The sequence below is a fragment of the Terrapene carolina genome, unplaced genomic scaffold (genome assembly GCF_002925995.2).
Source record: "Terrapene carolina triunguis isolate 2854851 unplaced genomic scaffold, T_m_triunguis-2.0 Scaffold66, whole genome shotgun sequence".
NCBI lineage: Eukaryota > Metazoa > Chordata > Testudines > Emydidae > Terrapene > Terrapene triunguis.
The window spans coordinates 54,627,320-54,639,041 of record NW_020664417.1 but is presented as its reverse complement, the minus strand read 5'-3'; the positions used below and the strand labels follow the sequence as shown (position 1 = coordinate 54,639,041).

General features: G+C 45.5%; 1 protein-coding gene across 2 annotated transcripts in view; it reads right to left on the bottom strand.

The window, feature by feature from the left end:
• Positions 1-11,722, bottom strand: part of USP46 (ubiquitin specific peptidase 46) — a 38,046-nt gene that overhangs the window by 10,379 nt on the left and 15,945 nt on the right. For both annotated transcript variants that reach the window (XM_024216180.2, XM_024216188.2), the window contains 2 exons: positions 10,542-10,771; positions 306-382 (listed from right to left, as the gene is read on the bottom strand). In XM_024216180.2, the coding sequence (XP_024071948.1) occupies positions 306-382; positions 10,542-10,771 (307 nt within the window). The remainder of the gene's footprint in view (positions 1-305; positions 383-10,541; positions 10,772-11,722) is intronic.

Here is an 11,722-nt window from a genome sequence, read left to right as displayed (position 1 = left end):
ACACACACACACACACACACACACACACACACACACACACACACACAAAATGAATTTAAAGTAAATTTCTTATTAAAGCTTCCATTGCATCATGAACATCCAAATTATTCCCTTTTTCTTTTGCTCAGCAAAACCTCAGTTAACACTGCACAGTTTGTCTTGCATCTCATCACACAGGGATGTTCCTAGAACCTTTACTTTCAATCTTTACTGGACTGAGAGAATCAGAAAGAAAACATGATTTAGGAGAGTGGGGTAGAAATGTTTCTCAAACAGATGCATTTATGAATCTTCCATTCATTTACCTCAGACAGTGCGTAATGGATGTGTTCTGCTCCACGTCAACAGAAAGGTCAAGAAAATCCTCATCTTTGCTACTAACCTGTAGCAAAAAATACATATGTAAAAGATAAACACACGTCTAAATGCACCTGAAACCCATATACAAATTTTGCACTTGAAACAATTACTACAAATACAAATTGTACAAAATAACTAATTTTAATATTTTCTAGACAGATTTCTGGCTTTGTATAAATAGGTTCCCGTGTCAGTCAACAAGTCCATTAATCAACCTTTCACACCATTTCAGTTCTGTTTCTGGCACTTATCCAAACTCACTGACCATCCATCTCTAGTCCTTAAAATGGCCTGGCTTTTCACCACCATATTTTTGGAGCAGCCAAATTTTAGTTCATTTGTGGTTTTCAGATGCTTGTGAGAGAAGCAGGAGAGTGAAAAATAACTGATGTAAATATAAAGAATAAGGGTATGTCTACACGACAAACCTAAGGCCTTGGCTACACTTGCAAGTTACAGCGCTGTAAAGCCTCCCCCAGTGCTGTAACTCACTCCCCGTCCACACTGGCAGGGCACTTACAGCGCTGTATCTCCCTGGGTACACCGCTGCAGGTACTCCACATCTCCGAAAGGAATAACGGCTGCAGCGGAATGGCTACGACTCACGGGTGTGAGTGTAAACGCTTGCAGCGCTGTACTAATCACCTTGTCAAGTGGCCAATCCTCTCCATTGTTGTGACCGGCTGCAGGAATGCGGAAGTGCCGGTTTCAAAGCTCGTACCACAGAGAAAAGCAAACAGTTTGCAGCTTGCTTTGAGTGAGTAAATGAATGAGCAGGGGGCCGAGAGTTTGGAACTTGCAAAATAGAGAGCTGACATGCTCCAAAAAGCACTCTCTCTCCCCCGACACTCCCTGTCACAATCCACCCCCCCACCCCCGTTTTGAAAAGCACGTTGCAGCCAAATGAATGCTGGGATAGCTGCCCATAATGCACCGCTCCCAACACAGCTGCAAATGTTGCAAGTGTGGCCACACCACTGCGCTGGCAGCTGTCAGTGTGGACAGACTGCAGTGCTTTTCCCTACTCAACTGTACGAAGACAGGTTTACCTCACAGCGCTGTACAGCTGCAAGTGTAGCCAAGGCCTAAGTCGACCTATATTAGTAATTACTGTGGTGGTGCATGTCTACACTACCCTCCTTGGGTCAGTGGTATGCATGCTCACCAGGCGCGCTTTCACCAACCTAAGAGGGGCAGTGTCGGGAGCTGAGAGACCAGCCCCATAGGCTCCCACTGGGCTCCCATCCTGCCCCCCATTCCCTGCACAGAGCATGGGGGAAGCTGCCCAGGACTTCTCGCCACGCCCCTCCTCCCCCCATTCCCCACTGGGAGCTGAGGGAAGCCACCTGGGGTTTTCCTGCCGTGAAACTGACAAGCCCATGTAAGGGACACAGTGTCTACGCAGACATTGTGTTCCTCTAACTACACTGACATAAGCCTTATGCCTCTTGTGGAGGTGGAGTTATGATGTCAGTGTAGTAGGGCACTTACATTGGTGAGAGCAAGGTTGTAGTGTAGACACTGACATAATTAGGTCGACATAAGCTGCCTTACGTCGACCTAATTGTGTAGTGTAGACCAGCCCGAGGTGTTTCACCTCTTTCCCCTTGAGATGCGCCTATAATTTATACACATTGTTCTATGGTGAATTTTAAAACAATATGAAAATAGTTTTGCCAGTTTTAAATTTTTTAAGTGCACATTGTACCAGAGTTTACTTGCGTCTTTTACATATAATATATGGCATTATATGCACACAGCTAAAGATCTACATAATTATATTCACCCCTGTGGACAGGACTGCAATGAAAGTGCAGTGGTTGGTATAAATCAAGAATGGGCATGCATGGAGAAATATCATATTCGCCAAAATGGATACCATTTGGTTTTGTGTTCTTTCATCTTCAGGGACAATCAGGGAGGTAAGCATAGCACTTTTGTACCAAATTTTTTATCTTTAGCCTTGCATCTAGATCTGGTTGGAATAAATGCAATAGAATAGTTTTCCCTCAGAGAATGCAGTTCCGTAGAAAGTGAAATGCTTTGCAAAATCATGTCCATTTCATCAAAATTTTATTTCAGACAAAAAAAGGAGAGGGAGGGAGTTCTAATAATATTGAAATGTCCCATTTAATTTCAATATTTTTAATTAAAAATTTCAATTTTTCCTTTAAAACAACTTTGTTTTGAATTTTTTAAATTTTGCATTATACCATACAGTGAAATTAAAATTGAAATGAAATTAATCCTGTAATTGCTCTAACATTTTTGATCAAGCTCAAACAATTTTTCCCCTGTAATTTTCTTTCATGCTTAATTTTACATGTTCAGGTTTCATTCCAGGCAAATGAAAACAAAAATTGAAATCTCACAATGCTCTGCAAAATGGAATTTCTGTTCTCTGCCCTGCTCTACTCATGTCCCTTGTAGGCCACCTTAAAGGATTTCAGTCAATTACAGGATTCAAATTTGGGGAAATTGTTGGAGTGGGAGGTGTTTAGGGCCATGGTTTTAGTTTAGCCTATTTTAGAATTGCCAGCTGAGAAATCTGAATTGAGATACCAGACTTCTCCAAAATTCAGGAATGTTCAGGCCTTAGGTTTTAATTGGGACCCATCGCTAATTAACACAGACTATGTCTTAGGGTATGTCTACACTACGAGAGTAGTTCGATTTTACTGAAATCGAATATGTGGAATCGATATTACAAAATCGAACGTGTGTGTCCACACTAAGGACAGTAATTCGACTTTGTGAGTCCACACTAACGGGGAAAGAGTCGACATTGGAAGCGGTGCACTGTGGGCAGCTATCCCACAGTTCCCGCAGTCCCCGCTGCCCACTGGAATTCTGGGTCGAGCCGCCAATGCCTTCTGGGTAAAAAAATGTGTCGAGGGTGCTTTTGGGTAACTGTCGTCATCCGTCCGTCACTACCGCCCTCCCTCCCTGAAAGCCCCGGCGGGAAATCAGTTCGCGCACTTTTCTGGTCAGTGACAGCGCGGATGCCACAGCACTGCGAGCATGGATCCCGCTGCGACCATCGCTGCAGTTATGGCCGTTGTCAACACCTCGCAGCTTATCATCCACCTTTCCCAGAGGCAGATGCAGAGAAATCAGGTGAGGAGGCTACGGCAGCGCGGTGAGGGCCTGAAGTCTGAGAGTGGCACAGACCTGTCAGAAAGCACTGGACCCAGCGCCAAGGACATCACGGTGGCAATGGGTCATGTTGATGTTGTGGAACGGCAATTCTGGGCCCGGGAAACAAGCACGGACCTGTGGGACCGCATAGTGCTGCAGGTCTGGGATGAATCACAGTGGCTGCGAAACTTTCGCATGCGGAAGGGGACTTTCCTGGAACTTTGTGAGTTGCTGTCCCCTGCCCTGAAGCGCAATGACACCCGGATGCGAGCAGCCCTGACTGTCCAGAAACAAGTAGCCATAGCCCTCTGGAAGCTTGCAACGCCAGACAGCTACCGGTCAGTCGCGAACCACTTTGGCGTGGGCAAATCTACCGTGGGGGTTGTTGTCATGCAAGTATCCAACGCAATCGTTGAGGTACTGCTCTCAAAGGTAGTGACCCTGGGAAACGGGCAGGTCATCATAGATGGCTTCGCCGCAATGGGATTCCCAAACTGCGGTGGGGCTATAGATGGAACTCACATCCCTATCCTGGGACCGGACCACCAGGCCAGTCAGTACATTAACCGAAAGGGCTACTTTTCAATGGTGCTGCAAGCACTGGTGGACCATAGGGGACGTTTTACAAACATCAACGTCGGATGGCCGGGCAAGGTTCATGACGCTCGCGTGTTCAGGAACTCAGGTCTGTTTAGACGGCTGCAGGAAGGTATTTACTTCCCTGACCAGAAAGTAACTCTTGGGGATGTGGAGATGCCTATAGTCATCCTCGGGGACCCAGCCTACCCGCTAATGCCCTGGCTCATAAAGCCCTATACTGGCGCCCTGGACACTGAAAAAGAACTCTTCAACTACCGGCTGAGCAAGTGCAGAATGGTGGTGGAGTGTGCTTTTGGCCGTCTCAAGGGGAGATGGAGAAGCTTACTGACTCGCTGTGATCTCAGCGAAACCAATATCTCCATTGTTATTGCAGCTTGCTGTGTGCTCCACAATCTCTGTGAGAGCAAGGGGGAGACCTTTATGGCAGGGTGGAAGGTTGAGGCAAATAGCCTGGCTGCTGATTACGCCCAGCCAGACAGCCGGGCGATTAGAAGAGCCCAGCGGGACGCGCTGTGCATCCGGGAGGCTTTGAAAGCTAGGTTCCTGAGTGAGCAGGGTAACCTGTGACTTTTCAGTTTGTGTACAGAGAAGCTGAACCTGCCCCCGTTTCTTTACCCACTAAATGTTCAGTATCCTCTCCAGTTACATACCCCGTTCCCCCCCTTCCAACACACGTTTAAAAATAAAATTACTTGAATTTTGTTAATGAACACCGTTTTCTTTATTACTGTTTTCTCGGTAAAGTGTTGAACCTGGGACGCAGACTGTGGTGGGGAGCGGGTGTAGTGTAGTGATGCAAATGACGCTTCTAAACTCCAGGAATGACAGGCTCCGCAGTGGTGGACTGGTGGTTTCAACGGAGCCTGCCACCCCTCCTGTTCGGGGCTCTGTGTGTGTGGAGGCTATGTGACTTTGTGGCAGGGGGAGGACGGTTACAGATCCCCTGCTGCGTGGCTCTGTGATCCAGGATAAGGATCGCTGCATAAGATCTCTAACTGCCCTCCCCCACCACAAAGTCACAGAGCAACCCCCCCCCCCACAGAACATGAAAACCACCTCCCAGACTGACCAGGGTAACTAGTGACTGCACTGTGTGTGTGCCCTGCTGCTGAACCTGCCCCCGCCTCTGTACCCTGGTAAAGGTGACTGTCCTGTCCAATTACCAACCCCCTTCCCCCCCTTCAGACAGACTCGCCTCTAAAAGAACATGATGGAAACAGTAATTAACAGAAACGTATTTTTTATTAGCAACTACACATGAAACTGGGGGGTGAAACTTGGACGGGGGCTTGGGTGAGGCGGGAAGGAAAGGACTTGTCAAATTTTGGGGAATGAGAGCCTTCTAGTACTAGAGCAGTCTGCAGGGGTGGAGTGAGAGTTTTCACGGACTCTGCCGCCCCTCCTTCTTTGGACTTTGGGTGAGGGGGGTATGGGACTTGGTGGCGGGGGCGGGCGGTTACAGGGCTCTGTCCTCCTGCCTCCGGTCCTGCAGAACATCCACAAGGCGCCGGAGCGTGTCCGTTTGCTCCCTCATTAGTCCAAGCAGCGTTTGAGTCGCCTGCTGGTCTTCCTGCCGCCACCTCTCCTCCCGTTCCATGTGTGCTCGGTGCATTTGGGACAAGTTATCCCTTCACTGGGTCTGCTGGGCTGCCTGGGCTCGGGAGCAGCCCATAAGTTCCGAGAACATGTCCTCCCGTGTCCTCTTCTTCCTACGCCTAATCTGCGCTAGCCTCTGGGAGTGTGATGCCAGGCTAGGTTGGGAGACAGTCGCAGCTGTGGGAATGCGAAAAAGGGAGTGAATTCCTCAGAAAGATAAATTTAGTTGTGAACAAAGAACATAGTCTTTCTCTGTGAACAAGACCATGCACAGCACCTATCACATGCGCACTCAGGACAAGGTCGAATTTTCGGCCCTCGCATTCAGTGCCTGGGGTCTTGCAGTGCAGATCAGAGAAGCGGGGCAGGACACCGGAATTTGTGTAGCAGGCCGACATGGTAAGCCGTAGACTTGTGGCTGCTTAAAACTTTAATAGTAGCACTGGCCTCCTTTCACATTGAAAGCAATGCCAGTCCCTGCTGCCAGCAATCCGGCAAGCATGAACTCTGCCCCTGTCCCACCCCCTCGCGGCTGTCCCAGGGAAAGATCCCTGTATGCTGCCCCTCTCCTGCCTCCACCGCGTGGCTGTAAACCGCCGGTTACAGTTCTGTAAAGGAACAGGCAAGCAGTCCCAATACTAACATTCCCCTACCTAATTCAAAGCAGGTCACCATGAGCGACATCACTCTGATGAGGATTTCAGAAACGGAAAAAGAGAGGATGCTTCGGGAAAGCCTGCAAAGACCAGGGCCGTATGCCGCCATGCTCTGCAGGGCAATGATCCCGGAGTACTTGCTTCTCTCCTGGCGTGGAAATGTTTGCTACTACGGAGGACCCAATAAGGCCGCTCTCCCCAGGAACCTGATGCAAAGGCTTTCCAATTACCTCCAGGAGAGCTTCGTGGAGATGTCCATGGAGGATTTCAGCTCTATCCCCGGACATATAGACCGCATTTTACTGTAGCTGCACTGGCAGGGACTAAACAGTAGAGCGGCTTGGGCAGAACAATCATGCTAAACCGGACATTGTTAGATTTTTTTCAGTAGTTGCACTGCCAGGGACTGAAAAGTTAAGCGCCTAGGGCAAAGTAATCATGCAAAACCCATTGTTAATATTGTTAATATTCCTGTTCTGTTAAAAATAAATGTTTAGATGTTTTAAACACTTACTGAGTGATCCTTCCCCTGATTCTGTGTCCAGGTTAACGGCTGGGGACGGTTGGTAGGGGATCTCTGTAAGGGTGATGAAGAGATCCTGGCTGTCGGGGAAATCAGCGTTGTAAGCGCTGTCGACTGCCTCGTCCTCCTCATCTCCTTCCTCATCTTCCCCGTCCGCTAACATGTCCGAGGAAGCGGCCGTCGACAATATCCCATCCTCAGAGTCCACAGTCACTGGTGGGGTAGTGGTGGCGGCCGCACCTAGGATGGAATGCAGTGCCTCGTAGAAACGGGATGTCTGGGGCTGGGATCCGGAGCGTCCGTTTGCCTCTTTGGTCTTCTGGTAGCCTTGTCTCAGCTCCTTGATTTTCACGCGGCACTGCGTTGCATCCCGGCTGTATCCTCTCTCTGCCATGGCTTTAGAGATCTTCTCATAGATATTTGCATGCCGTCTTTTGGAGCGCAGCTCGGAAAGCACGGACTCATCGCCCCACACAGCGATCAGATCCAAGACTTCCCAATCAGTCCATGCTGGGGCCCTCTTTCTATTCTGAGATTGCACGGCCATCTCTGCTGGAGAGCTCTGCATCGTTGCCAGTGCTGCTGAGCTCGCCACGATGTCCAAACAGGAAATGAGATTCAAACTGCCCAGACAGGAAAAGGAATTCAAATTTTCCCGGGGCTTTTCCTGTGTGGCTGGTCAGAGCATCCGAGCTCGGACTGCTGTCCAGAGCGTCAACAGAGTGGTGCACTGTGGGATAGCTCCCGGAGCTATTAGCGTCGATTTCCATCCACACCTAGCCTAATTCGACATGGCCATGTCGAATTTAGCGCTACTCCCCTCGTTGGGGAGGAGTACAGAAGTCGAATTTAAGAGACCTCTATGTCGAACTAAATAGCTTCGTGGTGTGGACGGGTGCAGAGTTAATTCGATGTAACGGCGCTAAATTCGACATAAACTCCTAGTGTAGACCAGGCCTCAGAAGAGTCTTGAGAATGACAGACATGAATAAATCTTCTTAGGATCTAAGTTCATTGCAATAAGAAAAAGACCCCCCGGCCTTTGATTTATCCCAGATCAGCAACCACAGAGGTTCTTCTGTATGTAAACACATATCCCATGTTTAAGACTGAAAATATGCTCTTTTCAACTGGTCTCCAATATTCATGCTTTAGCCTCTTATTTCATTATAAGTACAAGAGGTTTAGGCTGGTGGCTGAGGGAAATCTTCAAAATCCAGAAATGCAGCCATGTATTAGGCAGCTCTGAAAGAAACTGAGTTTGAAGCAAGATTGCCACATGAACTGATTTTGGCCAACTTCATGAAAATCAAATCCTGTTTATTAAAAAAAAAAAAAGAAGTGCACACTGATTAAATACTCTAAACTGTTAGTAACTCCATGTGTGTCTGCATCTCATTAGAATACCTTGAGATGGGACTGAGAAGCAAAGTTCAAATCTAGATCTGGATCCAAACTTCTCCAAAGTTGGAGAGGGTTGGAGCCTGTATTCTGCTGTGGAGCCATATCACAGAGTTGGATCTGAGCTCGGATTCAGATCCACAAAATTCAAGGGGTTCTGGAATCAATGTTCTGGTTTGCGCCCATCTTTAAAATAACCACCAACCCAGCTGACATGGTGAATCCAGTTGATGCCAGCCCTGAACCCATAGGAAACTGTTTTGGGATGAATTTTGATATTCTCAAAGATGTGGGTAGCCATAAAATATGTCCAAATAAAACTAACAGCAACTCTTCAAACAAAAATCCTCTCTGTGACATAACTCCATGCAAAATGACAGGAAACCACAGGACTTTTCAACAATTGCCTGTAGTATAAACACAGAGCTAGAATTCAAAAGACAGAGGAACAAAATTTCAGAGAACATTTTGTCTCTGCTGCTGGAACTAAGAACAAACTAAATTCTGTCTGGCTTATCAAATTTTAAAAATGCACATAGATACTCAGTCTTTTGGCTTGATTCTGTTACCACTGAAGTCACTGGGAATTTTGCCATTGGTTTCAATGGGTGCAGTTTCAAACCATCAGAGAGACTGGGGGGGGAGGGGGGAGCGGAACCTGTTGATCTGGAAGTAGAGTGATGTATACTGTACTAAAATTAACTGGAAGAGTGGATTAAATCTGCATTCATAAGTAAGAATAAGACTGCCTGTATCTGAATAACTCTTTTGTAGATTGTATACTTGTACCACATCTTTTAATCCATTCTATTGCTTTCCAAAAAGTATGAGACAATAAATAAATAAAAAATTACATAATACAAACTAGAAAAGTGTATGAATATATTTTTCCTGCAGTCATAGGAAGCTATAAGATCAACCTTCCTATAACAACAACAGGAATCTTCAGAAGTTAATTTTTCCACATGTCTGTATGTCTACACTACAGGATTAATCCGAATTTAGATAATTCGAATTTGGGAAACAGGTTGTAACCTTGAACCAACTGCAGGGCTGACAACAGGGATGAGGGTAAGGGGGACAATTGTACCAGGATCCCAAGCTTCAGAACATCTGTAACATTTGTGTAAATAAAATGAAATGGGAGGGGGTGGGACCCCAGTGAACATGATGTTCCAGGGCCCCAAATTTCTCTCAATGGCCTGACCCACTGTAAGATTTTACAAATAAGGTATTTAGTAGTTCTGCTCAGCTAGCTAGGGCAAAATCCTGGCTTAAGTGGGAATTTCCCTGAGTAAACACTGAATATAAATTTAGGATTTCATCTCAAAAGTTTAAAGGGACATTGTCAATTTAAAAACCAGCCTTTGGTATTTTTTAACCTACTATTGTTTGTTACAAGGGTTATTATAACTGAAATACATTAGACAAAACACTGCTTTTCAATTTTTCCCATTGTTTTTTCACTTTGGGCAAGATTCTGATATTGTTACTCTGCAAGTAGTCTTATTTAGGTCAAGGAGACTTTTTGTGGAGTACAATGCTACTCTACATGAGCAGGGGCAACTGAATCTGGTCCTCTATGCATTTGACAGCACTTTATATCAATTTCAACTGTTCTCCCAGACTAGCCAGTTTCCCTGTTGTTTGCATGGGTCTTTCACACAGCAACAAGGGAGAGAAAAACATTTTTTAAATAGGAAAGTGTGATTGAAAAACAACAAAAATTGGCAGGGAACTCTCTCAGGTATACTAGGTGGAACTACTTGTACTCATTTTTCAAAATGAATAGTTTTCAAGTTGACATTCTTTTAAAATACTGAAAAAGAACCTGATAATGTACAGTGTGTTGTTAGCAAATACTCTGAATGTTAATGACATTCTTAGGGATGAATTAGCACAATTTGATCTTAACTTTGCCACTTGTGAGTTATGTAGTTATCCCTAACTCATGGAATAATGAGGCAAATTCGTTGTCCACAGTTGCAGCAGCATCTATATATACTTAACTGTTTATAAATATGATGGCTTGAATGAAAAGGGTATATCAGATTAGTTAATGAGGTGTCTAACCATATATTATAACTGCAAAGTTTGGGACAGGTTAGTCAAGTTATGTTTACAAAAATGTATTTTTGGAAAATAATATACTCACTTCAAGAAGTGAAGTTATACAGGAATATCCACATTTCTCAGGTGGCAGAATAGATTCACATATTTATACATATCTATTAGTGTGTAAAAATATCAACCACCCCAATGCTTACGGTTTCACAGTTCAAACATCTAGTTTCGTTAGTCAGTGTTCCCTGAAAAATCTCATGCACCCAGGTGAGTTCTTGTTTATTGTTCTCTTCAGCTTCATTCATGTTGCCATTTTTTAGTTTCCCATTTTGCTTTTCCTGCTTCTTCTCTTCCTGCAGGATGTCTGCAATGGTGTTTAGCAAGTAATTTAAAAATTCATGTGCATCTTGCTGCATGTAGTTGTCAAAGAGATCTGCAAAGGAGAGAAGAAGAATTGTCTCTTTCTAAAGTTCCTTTGCTCCATGCAGGAAAGGATATATCTAAATTCAGGTTTTGCTCCCAAATACAATTACAAGCTCCAATTCAGGAACATACTTTAAAACCTGCCTAATTTAAGCTTGTGAGTAATCCCACTGACTATGTGCACTATGTTAAGAATGTGCTTAATTGGGGCAATAAAAAACATGGGTGAGGATCGAGGGTGGGAGAGTCTGACACAAAAAGATGTGGGTTTTTTTTCAAAGGGATATTGTTTTCCCACAGTAATTTGGTAAGTGCATTGCTCCTGAAAACATTTCCTGAATTTTTGTTTCTGTCAATAAAGCTCAATAAATAATGGGCCAGATGGTGCGCACACATGCACAGTCACAAACCAGAAGGAAACTCATGGGAGGCATCTCTGTGGTGATGTCATATGAAATGCTCCCATTTCAGAATTTCCTTTGAATTTTTCCATCAGCAGCTTGGTTTGCCCCTATCCCGCTCTCTGTCAAAGAAGCAGGAACTTCTGTTCCCCAAATACATGTATTTTTATCTCCTACAACCCCCTCCAGCCAAGATACATGTGAATCCCTTCCCAGGGGGTTCCATCAGAGGCACAGGGCTATCTGTATGTAGACCCTCTGCATTGTCTCTTGGGCCACACCCACTGATATGGCTCCCATGCAGAATGAAACTGTGTTACCAAGACTGCCTCCTCCTCTGATGCCCTTAGAGGGGAATCTCCCCAGATGGAGTGGGCACCATTGCTCCTGTGAAGTCACTATTTCTGGGACTGGGAGGAGCAGCAGATGTAGCTCACTGCGTGTGTAGGAATGTGTTGTTCCCAAATCGTATGCCCAGGAGAACGGCAAACTGTTCCCTTGGCAATGAGGCAGGAGTGACCTTGTCCTAGCGTATATGTTTGGAAAACTTATTGGCAACC